Source organism: Aplidium turbinatum, chromosome 3, assembly GCF_918807975.1.
Source record: "Aplidium turbinatum chromosome 3, kaAplTurb1.1, whole genome shotgun sequence".
Taxonomy (NCBI): Eukaryota; Metazoa; Chordata; class Ascidiacea; order Aplousobranchia; family Polyclinidae; genus Aplidium; species Aplidium turbinatum.
Genome location: NC_137474.1, coordinates 18,048,969 through 18,073,142, shown reverse-complemented (window position 1 = coordinate 18,073,142; position 24,174 = coordinate 18,048,969). Strand labels below are relative to the sequence as shown.

Here is a 24,174-nt window from a genome sequence, read left to right as displayed (position 1 = left end):
ATTATCGAATATTGAAGATTTGATTGAAATAATGAAAAGTAAATTAACCGTAATGTGGATAATGGGACATAGTATCTGATTTTGTAAGCAATGCCACATACTTTACTCAATTTTGTGCAAAGGTCAGAGATATGGGCGTTCCAGTTCAATCTGTGGTCCATCATTACTCCAAGATATTTTACTTGATCAGTTTTGTTAATGCTTTGGCCGTTTAAGGTGAGAGAGAACGATTTTGCAACATGAGGATTTCTACAAATGATCATAAAATTAGTTTTAGTGTAATTAATCGATAATTTATTGGTTCTCATCCATACATCAATCTTTTTTATTTCTTCATTGGCTTGTTGTTCTAGGCAAGTCAAATTATGGTGTGTCATGTTTAGGCTGGTGTCATCCGCAAAAAGAGTGGTTATGAAAGAGGACGCAGTAGGTAGATCGTTCACATATAACAAAAATAACAAAGGACCAAGGACTGACCCTTGGGGGATGCCGCATTTGACCGTCGAAAAGTTTGATGATAACGAGTTAAGTTTGGTGCATTGTTATCTGTTGGTTAAATAAGACTTCATCAAGTTCCATATTTTTCCACGTAAACCATAACAATATAATTTGTTCAATAAAATTCCATGATCAACAGAGTCAAATGCTTTACTCAGGTCATTTAAACATTTCTATTTAAACAGGTCATTTAAACATTTCTATTTTGTCCCCAGAACACTTCGTACCCCGATTTCAGGGGACAAAATCGGGGTATGAATTGTTCAGGGGACGAAATAGGTTGCATCGTATTTAATTCTGTCATTCCTTAGAAAATATACATTTACAGATGCACTTCAGTGCAAGTCCATGGATGCAACCTATTTCGTCCCCTGAACACTTCGTCCTCCGATTTCAGTACCTGAAAAGATCAAGAGAAAAACTGAAACAAAGCCGAAGTCGCTGATCGGAGTTCTCGCAAACATTTTAAAATCTTCCTCTTGAATTAATCATTGAATGTTTATGGGCCACCACAAAATAAGTGTGACTTTTCCTTTGTAATTTTGTCTAGAAATGTTAGTTTTGGAAATGAATAGATGATATAGATCAGCGTGGTCCAACTTCTTTTCATCGCAGGTCAAAAACTTATTTTTTTTTATCTTGCGGGCCGGTGTTTTTAAATAGCGATTCATAGGCTTATTGCTGGCAAATTATACATAGCCTATATTCTTTTATGGCATATAGTTACTACTCTCTCTATTATTCTATTTGAATAAGAACCTTCTGATGGTCCTCCTTTAGGTGAAACAGGCTGTCAAGGGTTTAGATAGTAATAACTATATTTGATTTAATTCGCTCTGCTTTGCTTTTTGCTTGGCATTGAGCGCTTTTGTAGTATTAATAATTTTCATTGTTTATAGTTACTACTCTCTATAACATCTACGGCTTGTTTCACCCAAAAAGGGGGATCATATTTGACTTTATCAACTTCAGATTTTAATTTTAGACAATAGCGTTGGTATAGCCTATCTATGAGAATCATAGTTGTGGTCATGCGAACGCAAGCGTAAAGAGCCTTGTTTCCAGGTTGATTTCAATTTTTGGTTTTAATAACTTATTGTTCATTGCCGAAAACGCACATTCGCAAATGTATGTAGCCTACTTCCAAACATCGAGTGGCCTACAGGTTCAGAACAGCATCTTTTGAAAGGGGAAACTTCTCCTTTGACACCAACTTCCAAAAGCTTGCAGGATTTTCCATTTTCTTTGACAGCAAAAACGGATCGTTCTGAAGTTCACATAATTGGAGTAGAAGCTCTGGGTCTGTGTACTAACTCTCACGCCCATGGGAAAAATTCTTGAACAAAGTGGTATTAAAAACAGAGAGAGACTGTTCATCAAGTGGTATTGTTATGCATCACAAAGGATCATTCACAAAGTATTTTGTCAATAATTATAATAACAAAAAAACAAAAATTGAAGTGATATTGCTAGATTAAAGCAAAGCTGACTATGAGTTCGAGGGCCAAAAAAACGGAGCTCGCGGGCCAAGTTTGCCCGCGGGCCTGCAGTTGAACCACGCTGATATAGATCATTCAAGTGTGGCAGCTCGTGATCATTTGCAATGGAGGGGCTACATTCTTAATTTGATAGTTACCCTAACCCGAAAGTGAGGTTCGGTTTATCAAAATAACCCTAAAATCAGTTTATCAACTATTATTTCAAGATACTTAGCGTGGTCAACTGTTTCGGCAACTCCGATCAGCGACTTCGGCGCCTCTGTATTATTTCTCTCGGACTTTTCAAGGGCAAAATTTTGAAACGTTTGCGGCAACTCCGATCAGCGACTTCGGCTCTGTTGTATTTTTTTTCTTGATCTTTTCAGAGGACCAAATCGGGGGACAAAGTGTTTAGAGGACAAAATAGATTGCACCGCACTAATAAGAGTAGGGTGGCCAATTCCTTTCTGTCAGCCACCTTTTTTTTTAGCAATTATGCTGCCCACCTACCGTAATTTGTTACACCTTGGGTAGAGGTGAGCGGTGTTTTTCAACAACCCCTTAAGCCAGGAGTTGAACCAGATTGGCATAATTGGAAAGCCAAGGCCTTATCCACCGCTATCTCTGACGGTCACATGATTAAAATAGACTTTGCCTTTGCATCCATTTCTCCCTCCTAGTTTCAGACGATAAACAATTCTTCCCACAACAACGTCGAATTTTCCATGAATATTTTTTAAAAACTACGGCCATTTAGTCATGCTACAGTATATGTTGCAACATAAAATTACTTGTTAGACACTGTGAAAAGTTCATAACAAGATGCCTTGTAGGTCAGCCTCAGCGTAGGAGCAGGTTGGTTGTAACGGCCGCCTCTTCAGGGAGATATGACCATTAGCAATCCAAAACGTCTCGTAGACAACAAAGTGTGTTGCACTCCACTATTTCGATTATGATACGACAGTAGCCTACAATAAGCCCAGTGAAGGGATGTTTCGAAGGCAAAACGATCGGATGCTTTGCTTCTAGTGGGATCTCGGGAGAATTACATAAGCGCCCTTCAATGCGAATTACACCAGCGCCATCTACACAAAGCTTGTACTTTTTAAGGGAACGCAATTCTTTCAAGCGTTCATTCTCACGTTGCGAAGGGCCAACACTACACCGCTTAATCACTTCCTTAGGGTCATCTGGCGATCGTTTGATCATTAGACATAGGCTACCACATCGCCATACACGCTCTTCTGAACCAACTCTAAAACGCAATTAAGATAAGACGCGTCCAGTTTTGGCTTCACAAAGCTACGCTTTCTGGTTTTACAATACAAAAATTCAACCAAATAAGCGATTCTCTTTTTCATAACATGCAAAGGTGCGGCCTATCTTTTTCTATAGCCCCCCCCTGCTGTGTTTGCAAGAATTATTTTGTGCTCATGGAAATAAAAGTAAACTGAATGGATAAGTAGCTTTACATAACATGACGGTTGCGTCAGCTTTACATTCGTTCGTTAATCTAAAACTTTTTTACATTTATTGAAATATTATAAATTATCAGAGCGAATAAAAATATTAGCTCGATTGAAGTCCTTGTTTATTTCAATGCTGAATTTCATGCTTGTTTATTCAATTGCAGAGTGATTGTCGTTCAAAAGCTCCTGTGAAGATGTAGCTCAATACATTTTAAAGACAAAATGATTATTTTCCAATCTGTATGATCGCGATGAATACTGCCTGCACCATGTGCTCAGTGTCGTTTTTAACATCTTCGTCCCAGTTAGTAGCCTAATTACAAGCACTGATCTACCATATCGATTGGGTCCCAAGCCCTCTCGGCTAGCTAAGAAAATTTACTAAAAGTCGCAGCTTAATTGGAATTGAAAAATAGAATGAACTTTTGAGACTGATACAAACACCTCACTCAGATGGTAGCCGATAGTTCAACACGCAATCGATCTTCGTGCTATTATAAAGCGACGCTTCAATTTTTTCAGTCCATTGCTACCTTCATGGCAAAGAAAGGACTGAATCAAAAGGGTTGGAATTTGAAACCACTGGTTAAGACATTGCACAAAACTCACCGTTATCTGTTCGAATATGACAATTTTGCTATCCCTACAAAGCAAAAGCATGGATCTCACCAACCAAATGGGTTTTGCGTTTCAAACGATTACTAGCTCCATCTGGTGGCTGAATCAATTTATTCGAATTAAGCCGCATCTCAGTAATTTATTTTGTACGACAAAAATCAGACCTACACCAATCTAAACAGCAATGTAACTTTTATATTACAAAAAAGTTATTATTTTTTTACCTTCGAGATAGGCTGAATAAAAACTGTTCCAGAAACCACAAGTATTGAAAGATCATGGATCACATTATATTTGAATTTGTCAGAAACCTTTGAGGGTACGCTTGGAGTGCTGGGGGATACAACTGTTTTAAGAACCACATTGAAGCATAGAAATTTTGACAAGCAGGACATGCCACCTAAGCGCACAAACTGCAGATTATCTTCATATCACGCAAAAATATCTTGACAATTTACCGTTGGTCAGCTGACTGAGCAGGTCACCATTTAGCAAAATTGTCGAATTGTCAAGATTTTCAGTGAAACATGGCGATTTTTCTACAGCCATCAAAAAGACAATACAATATCAAAATAGTCTAGCAGCTTTAGAATGACAAACCAAATCAAGAAATGATAAGCTATGTACAGAAGACAACCGTATCTCAAGAGTTGAAATATGTTTGAGCATACCTACCGCTGGTTGAGTGTTCAGAATGACACAAATCATCACCAGCGACATCTCTTGGTGATCAACACAAGTTTGCAGACAACAGCACATCCGAGAAAGTGAGGCACGTTTCGTCTGCCAAGATGTGTTTTATTAAAATCAAAACGTTTAAAAAGCAAACTATAAAGCTGCCGCCGAATGACAGATGATGGTTTGAGTTATCAAGCAAAAACCAACAAAAGCGATTTGACACAAACAACAACTAAAAGGGGACCTATGCTCAGCAACCAGTAGCAAGTATGACGTCACTATGACCCACGTTAAACAAACATATCGCTGACGCTGAGTACCAGCTCATTATGCGGGATCGGGGAAAAAGGTGCCGCATTCCACTGCGGGTTCACAGCACAACACATAACGGTATTTGACTACTTGCTACTAATTTATGAACAAGTCTACAATCGAATTTCAAAAAAGTTGAGGTCAAAGGCGCCTTATTTCAAACGCCGAACTTAATTCTGTCGCTCAGCAAAGTAAACAGAAGACAACATTAAATGAATTTATATCTTGCGCCGTTGATATAGACTGTGAACACAAAAACCGGAAGGTCTATTAGGTTAGAAATCATCGAACCTCGTGCAAGCACACGCTGCCATTCGATTACAGCTTGTTGGTCGGTATATCTTGTGCTAGGAGAAGGTAAGATATTCCAGCATCGACAATTCGACACGTTACTTATGAAAACATTGAACTCGTTTTTACTCAAATGTTTCAAGGGAATAAGGAAAAGAACATAAAAAAATGTTTTCTTGTCGTAGAACAAAAAGTGAAGGAAAAGTGATGACATGGCAACAACCAATTACTGGGAAATTACACGAGTCAGAAATTTCTTGACGAGGCACAGGGGAAGTGATTCCCACAATCCCTGTTCGTTCCATTGTAGTTGAACGTAAATGTGTAAAAACTCAAGTGACCAAATATTAGTGATGGTAGAAACACCGAGGAAACGCAAATGAACAACTGTAGTTTCATCGTTGAGATGATCGTAAATTTACCCCTGGTATAAGTCACACAAATTAAGTGTACTAAGTTTAATCATTATATTATACGTGATAAACAGTCCCTAAAAATCGCTTCACCAAATTTTGCTTTAAGTAGCATGTGCCATATGGTACGTAAATGGATCATGGTAAGAAATAATTTGCGTTAAACACAATTATTTTAAGATTGACTCGACATTCCACCATTTGATAGCTGCTAATCAAACTGGTTTCACACTTCTCGTTTAGCTTGGAACGTCAACTAGATGCCCGGAAAGTTTAAACAAGAAAAGTGAAAACATATCCTTTTTTCTTGCTCGAAGAACTTCAATTTTAAAATGAACACCAGAATATTGACCGCAAAGAGAAAAAGTTATCAACTTCAACGTTAAATAGATGTTATTTGTATACTCAGCAAACGTAATCAGTAAATGGTCGTCGTTATTAAAAGCAAATATTACCATCAGGGGTAAACCGGGATTGTTGTCGCATACATCTTGAGGTACATGATGAAAAGTCAAAGATTATAAGCCGAGGAAAACTACATCATTACAAGGTCGATTCAATGTTGGAACCAGGTTAAAAAGTACCGCAAGTGAGCAGCTGTCAAATTTACTATAGCTCGCACAGTAGTTGGGTGCTATCCGTTGTTTAACAAGAGCAATGTTACCATTCGCTGGCGGGATCACACACACGCTCTCAAGGCAGCAACTCAGGCAGACAGAATCACACAACCTCACTCAGAGATCAAGCAGGCATACATTGGGCGATAGTCGTGCCGTCGCTCCTTCACGCACGAGGGGACACTGGTGGATTTCCGAAGTCTTAGAACTTGAACTGGCCGTCAGAGGGAAGAGTAGCAGTCGGGTCGAACTGAAAGCCCATCGCACCTTCATCGGGCACCAGGTCTCCGTCAGGCTGAAAGAAAAACACCCGTTTATAGTCAGAAGTAAATTCCACCCTGTTAACTAGTTTTGTTTGCGACACATAAACTTGAGTAGGAATAAACAACATGCAGCAATCTCTCTCCTGTATTAACCGGTAACAGGACCAGTGTACAACTCGGCATGCGACAATTCAGCAAGTACATTTCAGCTACTGCCAAGTCAGCAAACGACATTTCCGTGCTCACGTCCGACTTGCTTGGTCATCACATGCTAAACTGAATTTACTGACTTACCATCATGACATGCAAGTTTCGGCTTGCTCAGTTATTACTTTCTCAGTTTCATCATTCACCAACTTCAGCCACTTGCTCAAATGTTGCTAGCTCAGTTGTCGCTTGCTCAGCTAACTACTACTGACTTGTAGGAGACTCACTGTAGCAAATCTGCTACAGTAGTTTTTCGATCAATGTGTGTGAAGTTGCATCAGCATTGCTTTTCCCTTATTATTCAACGTAACAGATTTACAACAATTTTAGGTTAAGCAATAAGCATCTCCCCAAAAAACATTAACGGGCGGAAATTGTTTATAGCATCTACTGTACAGTATGGTGCGGTGGGATGGCGCAGCGGGTAATGCGCTCGTTTTCCAATCATACAATCCTGGTTCGACTCTCGGGTTATGCTGGTTGTTGACAAAATACCGCTCACCTCTACCCAGGGTGTAATAAATTGGGTGGGCGTAGTTGCAGAAGTAAAGGCGGCCGAGAGAAAGGAAATAGCCACCCTACTCTCGTTAGTGCCGAAGGCTTAGTATAATGTGAACCTTATCTTCTCATCCCCCGATGCTTGGATTCAAGTATGGGACTCACCTTTACTGTACAGTAGGGTGTTTCATTTTTTCACCATTTTTGAAATTCAAAATGCCTGGGGTCCCATCTGGTGGTATTTGGGGAAAAAAGTTTACACCCCAAATTTTTTCAATTATGACGTCATATTGAGGTGGTCCACGAGGTTTAAAATTTTTGGGCCTCAAAATCTCGAAATTTGGCCGTATCTCCGGAACCACTTATCATAGGTCGACAAAATTAGTATCAAAATGCGCAGAAGGGTCGGTTTCCTATACCTGATGTAGAGAATATTAAGGTCTATCTGCTTCAGAAAAAAAATTATTTCAAAAAATCTGATTTTCGGTGTATTTTCTCCTGATGAACAGAGATCAGGTGATCAAGATAAAAAGTTTTTCTGTATTTTTCCACTCATGAAAGCTGTTATTGCGTAATAATAGTTGGTGTTAAGGTTTCAGTACTGGGCTTGTCTAGTCTTGCTATCTGGTTAAGCAAAGCCCCATCTTGCATTGCTCCGGGACTCTTCTTGGCGCCGTCCACAAAAGAAATGACATGGAAAAGATATATTTCGTTTATGTGGAACATGTATTTAATTTAAGGGTATGAATATCATGACCAACTTCATCATTAAAATAATTGACCAGTCGAGTATAGACTCCGGACTTTTTTCCTGTATTGAGAGCAGTCGTATCAGCCATGACTGAATAGTGAATATACTTGGGGTAGGTGAACTTTGCAAGCCTCCTGGATGATGTTGTCAAAGGTCAGTGCTGCAGTGACTGACACACTTTTGGGAAAATTTTTAACAGCAAGCACACTTTCGTGCTTCATGCCATTATCATCAACAAGTTGACCTAAGAAAACGTATCGATCTATTTTATCGACAACGCGCCCATCATAACATAACTGCATGGTAGAAGCTGAGTTGAGAAGGTTCTCACTTTCCATCAGAGATTTTTCTCTTGTTTTTTGTCGTTGGCGGTATACTGTCGAAGGTGATGCAGCTATTTGATCTTTTCCAAAAACCGACCTCATAAGATCTGACTGTTGGCGTACCGAAGCCATCCTACGATCAGCAAGTAAACAACTTCTATCATTTATTGAAAAAAAATGTACTTTCTTGTAGCCTACACTTTTCCCCCAACAGCTGATTTCAGAGGCTCGTATTCCCTATCATCTTCCCAATTTATATCCCCATCAGAGTCGCTTTCGCTATTGTGTAGATATCTAACTGCTTCATTTCTTTTTCTCTGTTTCGAACACAGTAGTGCCGATGCTTTGGCAGATTGTATGCCAGAAGTGCTCGGTTGTTCAACTTCACTGCTCGTTTCCCACTTCCTTTTATGATTTTCTCGTTCCAAAGCCTTTTCTACATGGTTGACATCTACGCCACCGATAAACATTTTTCGATCTTTTCGCTGATCTTTCAAGAAAGCGATTTCTTTCTCCTGGACTCGGTTTTCGAGTTCACAGCTGCAAGAGAGTTTCTTTTGAAAAACAACCTGATTTTCGGAGATCGAACACTTCACTTACATGCACATATATCGAACAAGTTCTGCAACCATTCTTGATTAACCTCAATACCTCTGCGTTTCATTTCTTTCTTTCTTGCTGTATTGTAGCCTACTTCTCTATCACGTCTTTTAACTTGGCTTCAATTCTCTGTTTGCTAAGCACTGGAAGACCAGCTTTGTTCCATATGCCAGCTACATCTTTCAGCAGTTCATCTCTCAAATCTTTGAAATGGGGTATTTTCTTCAAAAACTTTGGGATTAGTTTCGGCTACCGTACTTTCTTCCTCAAGTAAAAATAGTGATGACTATATCTGAATTACGGGGAAGCACATTTTTCTCCAATTCCTTGAAGTTTTGCATCGACTTACTAATACTTGACCTTAATGCCATAATGACACTTAATCAAAATCTAAAGCAGGTGAACAGCATACCTCTTCCTCAACGGTCACATTATAATATCCTCGACGAGGGGTAGCCGTAGCCATCATCATTATAATAGTAATACCTTCAATAATTAGTTAATTACCCTTTCGTCTCTTGCAAAACAAACAAGGACTATTATTATGCAATAGCAGCTTCCAAGAGTGAAAAATACAGAAAAACTTATTATCTTGATCACCTGATCTCTGTTCATCAGGAGAAAATACACCGAAAATCAGATTTTTTGAAATAATTTTTTTTCTGAAGCAGATAGATCTTAATATTCTCTACATCAGGTATAGAAAACCGACTCTTCTGCGCATTTTGATACTAATTTTGTCGATCTATGATGAGTGGTTCCGGAGATACGGCCAAATTTCGAAATTTTGAGGCCCAAAAATTTCAAACCTTGTGGACCACCTCAATATGACGTCATAATTGAAAAAATTTGGGGTGTAAACTTTTTTCCCCAAATACCACCAGATGGGACCCCAGGCATTTTGAATTTCAAAAATGCTGAAAAAATGAAACACCCTACTGTACAGTATAGTAGGGTGGTGTCTCACTTTTAGGCGACTTTTCAGGAAAATTAGGTTCGGGTCAAATTCTGACTGGATTTTCATCACTGATTTCAAAAATAACGTTATTTTTTTATTATGACGTCATCTTGATGCGCCAGCTAGCGGATTTTTGCTATTTTGGCCTTATCACGAATATGGTAAGAGCTAGAGAGTTGGAACTTGCGCCAAAATGACCGGAAGGGACGATTTCCTATTTGTTGTCAACGCAATATGAAACGCTAACTGCAACAGAAAAGGAGTTATTTTGAAAAAACATGTTTTTGGTCATTTTTGGACAAAAAGTGAAACACGGAAATTTTGCTTGGGTTTTGCTACAGTGATGCTTTTATTTCGATTGTTAAGCTGCGCCACATTGTTTAACAATTAAGTACAGTGGTAGTAGCTTAACAATAGAATATAGTGACGCTTTTATTTCGATTGTTATGTCATCAACAGTACATCCTAAAATAAAAATGATGCAATGTTGCATCATTTTTGTTTGGGATATTTTGCAAACAAGATTCATAAATTTTGTCTGGCAGATGGTGGTTTGATGAACAGAATTAAGAAAATACCAAAACCTAAGCCCCAACATCTGAAAATCCGATAAGATTGTAAAGTTTCCATCACAGATATAGCCGCAAATCATTTAAAAGCCAAGATCTTATGGTTTTCTGAGCACAAGAAAGAAGTTAAAGATTCATCTTTTCGGAGCAACCATTATGTGTCTTCTTGCTCTGGCAGCTCATTTAGTGATGGATGTTCCGGGAAATTTGAAACCCCTACTTTTTTATCGTCAAGAAGGCGTGTCCCATGCGCGTTGGATAACAACAGCGAGTGGTTACTTAAGAATGCTGATTTTTGGGTATTGTGTTGGGCCTCAGGATATCCCTAAACTTCAACGTATGGTTACTTTCATTGTTTGTGTTTAATTGCCAGCATCTTTGGTCATCCATCTTAAACCTTCTGCTACTGAAGGTCCTTCAATTGTACTGTTCACAAGAGATTTATTACTTGCAGACAAACCTGTTGATGAACCAGTATTCAACGCTGTTCTGATAGGCCTACATCGTTAAGCATGCACCCCAATGGTTGAGCCCTAAAAACGTTGCTTTGAGTTCCCACGCTGAAGCTCCGCCTTTTGCTGCTGATGCGGTAAGACAGAAAATTTTCCCAAGAACATTGATATCGAGCAGACGCTTTTGAAGTGTGGCAACTTACGTGATTTTTTTCTCCGAAGAAACTAAGATTGCATGTTTTTCATCTCCATTAGTGTTTTGCCGTATGATCGACAACAACAACAGAGCGCTTCATTGGAAGACTGAAACGTGTTGTGAACGGCTTGATTCGAGATGACCAAGATGATTTGGGCAAAACAGACTTGCGCATCTGTGCTGCTTTGTACAGTATGGTGTGATAAATAATCCCATTGAACTGTGTTGTGTTGTTGAATTGTGGTTTTGTTTGATAGATCTTTGAACTAAACGATCAAAGGTTTAACGTTAGCTAGTATTAGTAATTGCAACAACCATGCAAAAATCAATGCTGAGGTAATTAATTCTAAATACAAAATGCTAGTAGACTACTACAAAGTACCACTGTACTTAATTGTTAAACAATGTGGCGCAGCACAGCAAATTAATCGAAATAAAAGCGTCACTGTAGCAAAATTGCCATGTTTCTCTTTTTTTTTTGTCCAAAAACATGTTTTTTTCCAAATAACTCCTTTTCTGTTGCAGTTAGCGTTTCATATTGCGTTGACAACAAATAGGAAATCGTCCCTTCCGGTCATTTTGGCGCAAGTTCCAACTCTCTAGCTCTTACCATATTTGTGATAAGGCCAAAATAGCAAAAATCCGCTAGCTGGCGCATCAAGATGACGTCATAATAAAAAATTAACGTCATTTTTGAAATCAGTGACGAAAATCCAGTCAGAATTTGACCCGAACCTAATTTTCCTGAAAAGTCGCCTAAAAGTGGGACACCCTACTGTATAGTATAGCAAAATTCTCTCAAGGGAAATAGTTTTCACTGTGTATGGTTAATACAAGCTCAATGTCGAGGACCGCAATTATTAGGGTTCTTAGTACTTACGTCACCAGAGAAGAAGAGATCGATTATCTCGTAGGCAAGCTTGTATATCTCTTCATTCTCGTGGCTCTGTAGAACTTCAATCTTGTCCAAGCCTGCAGATAAACCAACCGTTTAATTTCAAGCCAGCTACAAAGTGCAATAGTGTCATCGGGTGTTCAAAGCGGGAAGTTAAAAGGTGAAGTTGTGTCAGTTTCGTTATAATGGTTATAGCAATATGTAGAATTGCACGAGTACAGCAGAACAAACCTCCACATTCTTCAATCATGGTGGCCACGGCGTCGTTCTCGCTGGCCATCTTCAACATGTTGTTGATCCCATCAAGCACGACTTGAACAACCTGAACAACAAATGACTTACAATTTGTCACATTAAAGTATTTTTTGTATTGGTAGGATGACGGCTTGCAGCAAAATCTGAGAAATCAACAAACGAACTGACATTCAAGGGATATTTGAAAATCTCAACGACAGAATTGTGTGAGTCAGGGGCGATGCTAAGGCCATAAACCGTTACTCTTACCATGTGAAACAATTGAAACATGTTTATCACATTGCATGGCATGCAGGACGCTGTCTACCAATGAGGAAACAAACCACAACATACCTGATTGTCTTTGGCTGTTAGCAGGTTACAAAACGGGGGAATCACCCCTTGACGAACGACGTAAGCAACTTGTTCCTTGTTACCAGAGATAGTGAGGTTGCTTATGGCCCATGCCGCTTCCTTCTGCGTTTGAAAGTCGCTCTGAAAACAAAACAAGTTATCAACAAGCATACAACGCAGCTACTGGTAATGATTTGACGCGACTGAGCAACACTTATCAAACGTCACACTAGCGTATAGTTTCAGCAAAGCAGCAAGACGAATAACGCTATATTATACATTATTTACGCTTTAAAAACAATAAAAACTATTAATACTACAAAAAGTGCTCAATGCTAAGCAATAAGCAAAGCAGAGCGAATTAAATCAAATATAGTTATTACTATCTGAATCCTTAACAGCCTGTGTCACCTTTAACGGATCATCAGAAGTATCTTATTCAAATAGAATTGCAGGTTATACATACACATTTATTTACGCTTTATGTGCGCTAGTCGGAACACTCGGCATGCGACAATTCAGCAAGTACATTTCAGCTACTGCCCAACTCAGCAAATGAAATTTTCATGTAGCATCGGACTTGCTTAGTCATTGTTTTCTAAACTGAATTTGCTGACTTGTTATATGCTCAGCTTGGTCAGTTTTTACTTGCTGATTTTCATCATGTACCTATTTCAAGCACTTGGCTGAAATGTTGCTAGCTCAGTTGTCACTTGCTCAACTGCAATGGGCTGAGTTCACAAATGGTAAGTTATAGGAGACTCTTTATGTGCAACATCCTAAAAAAAATGTTTCACAACCAGCCAGTTTTTGATGAAACAACTTCGTTTTATATTATTTTACGAGATGGAAAATAATTTTCAAAAATGTTGTTTCCGATAATTCATGAAACATTTTTGTCATGCTGACAGTGGAGGCGCAATTAACAGTCAAATTAACTTCGTCTATGTTCTTGCGACAAGCAATGGTATCGACCCAGAAGGCATTTCCCATACTTCATAGCTAACGACAGCGCGTTGTTTACCTTATGCAGATGCATTATAATCTGAGGTATGAGCCCAGCATCCAGTACAGCTTGCACTTGAGACTGGTTCCCTGCCGTGATGTTGGACAGAAACCATACCGCTTCCTGGATGAAACAATGTGGAATATGAGGCCATAGAAGAAATCGTAATAATTGCCATCACTTCTGCATCATAAATACGACAAAAGTAGTGACTAGTGAGCAATTATAATCATTTGACGAAGTCTGCATCACAAGTTTAGACTGTACCTTACAAAATATATATAAGTATTGTAAACTTCAAAATGTTGAGGTGATACATTTAAGTTTTCTTCTGACTTCAAATGAAGCTGCAGATATGAATTTTATCATATCCAACATAAAACAGAAGTTTTAAATCATCTTCAAATTCGTAAATGAAGACTTTAATGAGAATATGTCGCTGGTGATAGGATGAAAACTACCTCAGAGTTACTTCTCTACAAATAAATTTTGTACAGTTGTTACATTCCTTGTAAGTAACCCGGATGTCAGACTAACAAACTATCTTCGTGCGACTTTGCCAAGGAAGCCACGCACCTTGTTAATCTTCTCCTTGTGATGCGAGAGCAAGGCCGGAAAGTGCTTTAAGACGTCACAGTTAAGAACTTCTTGGGTCTGGTCGTCTGTGCCCGTCACTATGTTGCCCACAGCCCTCACAGCGGCGGTCTGAACGGATATGGGAAAGTTTACGACTAAGTTCGGCAACAACAGTGCCACAATGTACGGAGCATGATTCAACAAAGATAAACACATCGAGTCATGGAAGTTGTGTTACTGGCACTAGTGTCATAGCCTTTCACAGCGTCAGCCGTCAGGAATTGAAATTAGGAAAAAGTAAGAGTCTCAAACACGCGGTCCGCGATGCATTTTTAAACATTGAAATAATTAACAATTACAGTAGCTACATAGTTTTGCTATAGATTTAGAAAGATAAAATGCACTCTAAAATTGCTCAAAAAAAAATCTGAAAATACCTATCAAACTTCACACTACTTTTTAGCGCTGCTATCGCGCCATTTTATTGCGTGCGAGAAACTCGTGTTGTTACATCACAATCACGTTGCCTATTCCCCTGGATTGGTTGATTTAAATCATGATTCAACTCAAACAAAAAAATATCAATTAAAAAAATCAAATGATTTTTTATTTGCTAAAATAAAAATAAATACATCAACAAACGTTTCACTGCTTCTCTGTAATACAAAAGTTATATTTAAATACTTAAGGCTATAGGCTATGCATGCTTTGAAAGGCAAAGTTTACTTGGCAGTTCACAAACAGTGTTGTTCACTAAACATAGTTTTTGAGCAAGTATTTTCAACTTTTGGTCTGGTTCAATCAGAAGTTCGAAATTGATTGGGCACTGCAAAAGCTGGCGAGCTTGTATTTATGTACAAACTTCTCAATGCAAAACAAACTGCAATTTTGTGTCATCTGAACTTTTATTGTTTTGGTATGGTACGTCGGTAACATATATTACAGTTAAACTTTCTTTGCAAAAAGTCTGGTTGTAGGCTATGCATCAGTTGAGCAAAAAAGCAAAGTGATGTGTGCTCAAACGTAAGGAAAGATCTTAGTGTAGTGAGATGACAGTCTGAGACGTACCTCAATCTCGATATGCACATTATGATTTAGTACAGTGGTTCCCAAAGTGGGGGCATTGGCGACCATGAAGGGGGCGCTGGCTATAAAGTGGGCGATTGGGGGGCGCTGGGGAGTAAATCAGGGCAGTTACAAGAAAAAGTTTGCAAAGGATTTTTTGTCATGCAATCATGTTGGCAACGTCGCTTCGCAGTGCCTTACAAGTTTGTTGAGGTCGCAACGCATGACTTACTTTGAAGCACTGCGAATATGCAAACCCGATCTTTTGAGCGCTTACTGCTCCACACCGAAGTACGATGGCTTTCCAAGGGAAATTGCCTTGCACGATTTTAATCGCTGTTTGAAACTGTCGTGGAATTTCCATAGAGTTGTGACCCTGGCCTTGCGAATGACGTCTTGGTTGTGAGAAATGATATCGCCTACTTGTCAGACATATTTTCCAAATTTAATGAGTCTATCCCTTCACGGTAACGAAGTAAATCTAATCAAGGTGAAATCGGCACTGTGTGGGTTCAGTGATAAGCTCGCGTTCTATCAGCGAAATTCAGCTAGACGAGAATTTTTCCAAATCTCAAGCTTGCATCAACTTGATACCAGTGACAGAGGCATATCTGATGTTGATGAAGAGACGTACAGCAATCATCTTCAAGAAGTACACAAAGACATGGGAGTTCGATTCCATGATGTATTTCAGTTGTTTGTTTGATCTTTATCCTGCATTGCGGGAAAGCGGACTTGAGCGCTATGCATCGGTGTACGCCTTCCGACGTACACCTGACCCACGCTGCAGCCGACGGCAATGTCTGTTTCCGGTTGTCTACTCTACTTATGACTTAAATTTGGTACTACCCATTACTCGAAATCGATCACTGGGTAGAGGCAATTATCGTAAAGTTTCTTGCCCAGAGAAACAACAACAAGTGCGGGTGGCTGGAGTCGAGCATGCAGGCTCTCGACTGCGAGCCCAACACGCTAACCACTCGGCTACTGCTGGCGAGTCTGACTGAATAATCTCTGACTGGATAATCTCTGACTGGATAATCGACCCATTCTGTGATATTTCCGAACATGGAATTCTTGAGAAGGAACTGATAACATTGGAAGGCGATTTTGCACTCAAAACTAAGTTCAATATCTCGCACCAATCGTTCTGGTTACAGAACCAAATCAGAGAGAAATACCCTCACGTGTGGAATCGGGTCAAATTTTTTATCATAGTCTTTCCCGGCTCATACTTGGTGGAGCGTGCTTTCAGTGCCGTGACAACGCTTCTGGATAATAAAAGAAACCGTCTTGACATACTTAGATAGGGGGAGACTTAAGATTGTTCCTATCCAAACTGGAGCCCGATGTCAAGAGGCTGATGACATTGCACCAACCTCATCTGTCTCATTAGAGTTGGACTTGAATGGAAAATAACTTTGGTTTTACTTTTTTGTCGAGGGGGCGTTTGATACTGTTTGTTGTCCAGGGAGGCGCTATTAAAAAAAGTTTGGGAAACACTGATTTAGTATAAAGCAACATATCACACCTACTTAAAAGTATGTGCAATAGACAGGCTAGCCTACAATATGATAATAAAAATGATTAAACACTTGCAAAGCAAAGCCTTTCAATCAATCAAGCGGTTAAAAATAATTCTGCTATCTTACTAAAATGATCTCTTCCCCCAAGTAGACTCGACGTTTTTTTATACAAAAAAAATCAAAAAAATCCGATTTAAATCAAAAAAATCCGATTTTTTAAAAAAAATCATGATTTTTCCAACCCTGCTATTCACTTATTGTATCGTTTCACAATGGTAACCTTGGTATGCGTTGAAGTCAGTTCCTCAAGGGTTTAGTTTTTTCTGCGCTTTTGAAAGTTGATTGCTAGATTTTTACTCTCCAGGTATGTCGCTTCGTTTGCGTTCTTTCTTGTTTCTCGTTTGCGTTCGTACAGTTTTTTTTTTCATCTCTTCGTTCTTACTACTTTTTCTTGCGTTCGTGGTGTGTTCTTAATATCTTTTTATCGCGTTTTAATGTGTTTTTTGTTTATTGACGTCTTATTGTGTACTTCGGCCCTCGGTTAATTTACAAGTGTTCATTTGGCCCTCAGAGCATTTTGAGTTTGAGACCTAGAGGATACTCCAAATATTCAGAAGTTAAAGATAAACATCAAGTAAACTACAACAAAGAAATGTTTATCTCGCTCTGGATAGTTAGTTGGACTTTTTCTGAACCGAGGTAATAAAGCGAAAAAATTTAAATGTTTTGTTCAAATAAAGTGTTTTTAAGACGCCTACCTGGACTTTCACTTCGCTGTGGGACAGGAGAGGAACTAAGAAGCGAACAACCTTCGAATCGATGACCATCTGGATGAGTTCATTTCCTCCATCGGTCAAGTAGGAGAGTGCCCACACCGTGTCCACAAGTATCTGTGTAGCAACAAACGGCATCAAACAGTTTGAGGGTTAGCTATTAATTAGTATAGGTGAACTATAGCTGAAAACGTTTGGTTATTGTTTTTTGTTTTTATTATGTTACATGTAATGTTGTTGCTTAGTTACGTCTGTTTAATACTAAAGTTACCTAGCGAACATAGTTGACATATAGGTAGTCGTTTTGTGCACTCAATCTCGATTACCAGATAAGACAACACATAACAAAAAACTGATGACTTGGTTATGATGGCGTTGGCACTTTCAAACTGCAAATTTTTGTGTAAGTTGCTGAATGTCCACTTGGACTTCCAACAACAAGTAACACGGCGCTTATCGTGTTACCATTTGGACACTGAAATAACGTTTTCTCAAGCTGTAGGTTATACACTGCACAGTGCACACTTATGTTAACTTTATGTTATAATGGTTCCCTCGAAGAATTGTAGCAATCCACCAGGACATTGTACAGAAACAGAATGCAATGGAACAAATAAGCCACAGGAATCGATGGTCAATGCCACGTCTGAACACAGTTTGCGTCAAACTTCAATCCACTAAGCTTAATAAAATCTGTTTGTCCTTGTTGCGACATCAATGAAAGTATAGATATGAAAAAATGTCAGACATAACCGCCAAGTAGCCACACGTATGAGGCACAACGTGTTACAACATACGACATCAGCGATTCCCTGCACCACCTTTGCATGGTTCTGCACCAAGTCATAAACTTACATTGGAGTCGGAGTGATGGATCAGCTCGCACAAAGCTGGCAACAATGCTTGGATGGTTTCAACAGGGGGAGGGGGGTCCTTGTTCCGACACAAGTTCACGATCACCCACGTCACGTTTCTAAAAATATTATGTGCAATATGGTAAATATAAACGGAGGAAGACCAGAAGTCCGCGCCAATACTAATAAAAAATACAAGTCAGATAATAATCAATTGGTTTCTTATCACCGTTATTGTTAAAATATTAGTGTGATAAGTCTGGAAATTGTGCTTACCACATAATAAGTTAACTATCTTGAAAGTTAAACCGCAAAATTCAAAGACAACTTGAACTAATTAATTCCCAGACTGCAATTAAGTTGACTCTGACAAACAATGATTACCTTAAAAAGCTGATGGGGATTTCCGGGTTTATGAACATGAGGAGGGGTTGGACCACACCCAAGCTGATAACGTAATCTCGCAAAGCGGGACCATCCCCTACAACGAGAGTAATATATTAAGACAAAGAAAGCAGGTTTAGCTTTTTCTAAGTTTTGCTTTTTCAATAGATCCTTCTGCACTGTTGTAGCCAGTAGACATTGTTCTTACCAACTCCTCAAGAAAGTGTGAGTGCGAATAACAATGAAGACCATCAAATATATACGATGACATATAAAGGACACTTCAATGAACACAAGTAGAGAGAAATATGATTTCGAAATTCTTTTCGCGTCACTGAATTGCCACACTACAATATAATGCTTATGGTAAGATCTAGCGTTCGACGCGATTTCTGTGAAATCATCATCATCAGGCCAACAAATGAAAACCAAATACACAACACACGCGACACTTTAACAGGTCATCAGACACTTACCTATAATGTTACCAAGAGCCCATACAGCTTGCTCGCACACATTTTGGTGCTCAGAGACAAGTAATTTTAGAAAAAATGGGACGGCACCTGTTAATAACAATAATACAATATTGAGTTACCCGCAATACGATGCATTATGTGAGTTGGTAATGATCATCTAACCTAAATGTAAAGAAGAAATTATCTGGGCATGCCAGGAGTCATTCAGTAACTTAGTGCGGCCCTTTTGGTTTGACCTCAATGCCTTAGACCAGAAAGACAGAAAAACAGGAATGGTCCGTTTCGGAGAATCCGATTCGGAGACAGCGTTTTTCGTAGAAAACCGATTAGGTCAGTGGTTCTCAAAATTTTTCAAAAAATTTGTTGAACGGTCCCCTTGCGATTTTTTCAACGACTCACGGTCCACCAAAAAGTAAAGGCATATTAGCGCAAAAACGGTAAATAATAATTTATTTGTTACATACAATTAAAAATGCACACGTCAGTAAAATGGGTGCACCTGCTTGGTAGGGTGGAGTGAATTTCACTTAATGTTTTGGATTTTGATTTAAGATGTTGTAATGTTGTCTTCGGGCCTAAAAAATAACCCCGAACATAATTTTGGTTCTCCTACCCCTAAATTGACCCTCCTACCTGAGGTCAAAGGTCACGCGAGGTCAAAATTGCTCTATCTCCACTTCTGTTGGTGCTAGAAATCTGTTTAATGGCTTAAAAGATTCAGAAAACCCACATTTCTATCTGCCGTAAGAGAACGTTTTCTTCTATTGCTAGTAGAATTTGACTAAACAGCAAAAATATAGTTTTTGTGGTATTTTTGCTTATACAACATTACAGCTAACGAACTTCAACAGCCAAAATAGTAAATTTCAGCAATTGGTTGGATTGTTATTTGAGAATAAGTGTATTGAACATCGAAATATTCTTATCTGTAGCATTGATGAGGAAATGAAGTTTGAACTAAGTATGAAATTAATGTTTTGATGCATTTAAGATGACATTTCAATGGTTGAAAGGCATGAAATTATTGAGAGAGAGATACACTATGATACAGTTTTTGCCAACAAGTCACACTACGCACAATAATAATTATTACACAAACAATCAAAATTTAAATTGAGCATGAACTAACCAGCAACAACGGGAAGGCTGCGAAGGGACCACCGACAGGTCTTCAAGTCAAGCAGCACCTAATGAAAATCCCATTGCTTGAACATGAAATTCCAACTGCACTTTTAAACACTCAAAAATGTCACAAGACATATTGCCTCCCTCATATTTAGGTCCCGGCTATGCCACTGGTAACTATAACGAAAAAACAAGTGGTTTTTATGCAATCGTATTCAGCAGTAAAATTGCTTTTTGGTGTTGAAAGAGGGCATCAACTTCCGTCATTTGATCTTTTTCCGGATTACACCATCCCATCTTTCGAACCTAGCCACATGCATGGAAGCTTCTGTTACGAGCTTCACATGACACTCTACAGCTTGATTGTGGCATGGGTGATCAAGTTCAAGCTTGTTTGTTTTGAAATATTGTATTGCATCATCATTCATGACTTTGGTTGCGGGAAGTTTTGTGACATGAATTTCATCAAAATTTACCACCTTGTGGTAGAACTCGGCGTTGATATTGATCTCCGGTATGATAAATTTTTGAGCAGTTACTCTCCTCTCTGCAATAGATTTCGCCTTTGCACTTTTATCATCTGGGGTCATTTCAACATCTTTGCTTCTGCGTAGCGATAGCACAATATTGACAGCTTTGCGATCGAGTTGTATCATCATCGTCAGCCATCATCGAAAGAAGAATGTTTTCGGTGTGAGCTGAGAAGCCATTACGTATCAAAGTTTTTTTGATGCAATGTCTCTTGCTTGCTTCTACAGAAATTGGTTGATTCGTTTGAGCATGCGAAAATAGTTGACAGCTACTTTATTTATTTTAGAGTTAAGCTTGACATCAAACCAACTTAGGAAGTAGACTTTTAAACAAAATTCTACCAGAATCTCAAATTTTTGCTCGGATTTGTTTGGGAAGTGTAGTAGGCCATCTCAAAATGCGACATCCAAGTGTCAACCATCTTGCATGTGACAAGCCACCTACTTCAAACTGTGCTAACTGCTAAGTCATTCTCAAGTTTTCCAGAAATGACAGCAAAACAAATTTGGTATGAATAAAATTGATCGGAACTCAAACTTTCCATAACTTCTTTTGGCAATTGAGGAAATTCAATAGAAGATAATGGCTTAAACTTAACCACATGCCAATCAGACACTAAACCATTTAGCTCTTTGCCAATTGGGCCTGAAAACGAGTCGGAGTTTAAAGAGACTCCATCCAAGTGCTCAAAGACATGCCTGAGAGGTAGTTCGTTGGTATGCAGGAGACAAATGACCTTTTGCGAAGGTCTTTGCAGCAACTCTTTTAATGTGGCAATGCTGCAATTGCGTTTACCTGTCATAGTGTCATAATTGCGGTTTCATCTGAGCCTACAATTGACAAATTGTTCTGCAGATCGGTATTTTCCAGTGATTTGTGGATAGCTTTGTGATTCTCAAATAACAATCCAACCAATTGCTGAAATTTACTATTTTGGCTGTTGAAGTTCGTTAACTGTAATGTTGTATAAGCAAAAATACCACAAAAACTATATTTTTGCTGTTTAGTCAAATTCTACTAGCAATAGAAGAAAAAGTTCTCTTAGAACAGATAGAAATATGGGTCTTCTGAATCTTTTAAGCCATTAAACAAATTTCTAGCACCAGTAGAAGTGGAGATAGAGCAATTTTGACCTCGCGTGACCTTTGACCTCAGGTAGGAGGGTCAATTTAGGGGTAGGAGAACCAAAATTATGTTCGGGGTTATTTTTTAGGCCCGAAGACAACATTACAACACCTTAAATCAAAATCTAAAACATTAAGTGAAATTCACTCCACCCTACAGTGCTTGGGTGTTATCAGTTCTATGTTAGGTTCCGTTTGGTTCAATATGATCTTGATATGCAATACATCCAACATGTTTTGAGCTAGGTATCAATGTGACATTGACTTCTGTATCTTTGACACCACCTGCGACAAAATGTTTTCCGATAGCTCAGATATTCTCCTACTCACAGTGTCGTTCTTTGTTGCATCTTTGTTTTGATAATCTGGATGATGTGTTACCAAATATCTGCATCTTTGTTTTGATAATCTGGATGATGTGTTACCAAATATCTTTTCAGCTTGCTAGGTTTTAGAGCAGAACTTGCTAAAACTTTACAGCATAGCACGCACTGCGGCTTTTCTTCTCCAGAATGTATCACAGTGAAACCAAATTGAACATAAGAATCATTGAATCTTAATTTTTTTCGGGGCTGAGCCATTTTCACTTTTTGTACTCAAATTTAAGTTAAAAATTTAATTAGTAAGTTAAAAAGTGATTAATTTTTGGCCAATTTGACTAAGACTAAAAAAGTTAAAAGTTCGGAAAGACGTTCAATTCAAAACTTAAATCAGTAATAATAACTAGCCTTAATCAACTTCACCTAACTCCTTTTTAGTCAAGTATATTTCGTAATTCTGTTCTTGATCTGGTAAACAGGAGTGTTGTAAGAATACGTCACCACTATGCACTCCTTGATGTCACAAAGGCGATAGAAACGAAACAAAGGCTATCACAATGAAAGGCTTAAAAAACGGGAGCAAGTCTTTTAGGCGCAGACAGTTAGGCGCCGGTCAAAATAAGCGCGCACACTGTGGCGTCAGGATATTTAGGTGCGGAGCACTGTGGTGGCGCCCGGTCATTTTGCTGCTATTCCTAGTAAAGTCTGCAGATTGTATCAGCTTGGCGGGTAGGGCGATGCTTTTCACACAAAATGTTATATTGAATAGAAAACATATTGTTTTGTTAATGCGCGTGCATTTATTTGTTGTTAGTCATGGCTTCAGTGAGTGAAGCTGCTTAAACCGGCAATGCCTTTTCCACACAAAATGTTATATTGAACAGAAAAATATATTGTTTTTTAATGCACGTGTTTGGCATTTATTTGTTTGTTAGTCCAGGTTTGTGTCGGCGAAAGCTTTATCAATAAATTATTCAAGTTTCCGAACATTACTGAGTTCACTTTTAGTTAAGTCATATAATAACTACACTAAACATCAGTAAAAAATATACCGTAGCCTATATTCAAGCGGGTGGTAGGCTTGAGTGAAGAGTAACTTAGTTTTCCGTCAAAACCCAGACTAGATTGTCAATATCATCTTCATTCAGTTTTGAAAATTTTGGTTTTCCAAATCCAATTCCATGGCGATTTTGGAAAGTTGTGGTATTCGAATCTTCATAATAGGAGCTGTCCCCAGGAGAAAACATCTAGGGTCTTTTGAAGATGCAACCATCATTACAGTCTTCTCCAGCAGTAAATTTGAAGAACAATAAAGAGGTTACACATTTCTTTTTATCCAAACTGGCTCATTGTTACATTAACTTAAAAGGTATTAGGCTAAAAATTATTCTAAAATGCCTAAAAAACAGTTTTTTTGCAATAACTCAAAAAGTGAATGTTTTACAGGTTAAAATGCTTAATAACACCTATAGGAAATAGGTCATTGCGGTTCTTTTAAGCACAAAGCCAACTTCCTATGATATTCATAAATCGAGATATGACATTTTACCAGTGGCGTCAAATCTTATCGGGGCTAAAATAGTAAAATGCATATTGCGACCCCTAAACAAACTTCGATTTTTATAAAACTTCATTAAATTGCTTTATTCATCAAACCTCACCACCAAAATAATGGGGCACCAGCCTCACCCTATCCAATACCCATGCAAACGAGACAGACAGCTCAACGATTATTTTATA

General features: G+C 38.6%; 1 protein-coding gene across 1 annotated transcript in view; it reads right to left on the bottom strand.

Moving 5' to 3' along the window:
• Window positions 1–4,193: 4,193 nt before the first annotated feature.
• The window catches only part of LOC145765912 (importin subunit alpha-4-like), a 33,329-nt gene continuing 13,348 nt past the window's right edge, over window positions 4,194–24,174 (bottom strand). Inside the window, exons 5-14 of the mRNA XM_082577578.1 lie at window positions 19,335–19,421; window positions 18,859–18,955; window positions 18,476–18,593; window positions 17,606–17,737; window positions 14,257–14,385; window positions 13,699–13,803; window positions 12,675–12,815; window positions 12,318–12,408; window positions 12,072–12,163; window positions 4,194–6,669 (exon numbers count right to left, since the gene is read on the bottom strand). Of these exons, the coding sequence (XP_082433704.1) occupies window positions 6,577–6,669; window positions 12,072–12,163; window positions 12,318–12,408; window positions 12,675–12,815; window positions 13,699–13,803; window positions 14,257–14,385; window positions 17,606–17,737; window positions 18,476–18,593; window positions 18,859–18,955; window positions 19,335–19,421 (1,085 nt within the window). The 3' untranslated portion in view covers window positions 4,194–6,576. The remainder of the gene's footprint in view (window positions 6,670–12,071; window positions 12,164–12,317; window positions 12,409–12,674; window positions 12,816–13,698; window positions 13,804–14,256; window positions 14,386–17,605; window positions 17,738–18,475; window positions 18,594–18,858; window positions 18,956–19,334; window positions 19,422–24,174) is intronic.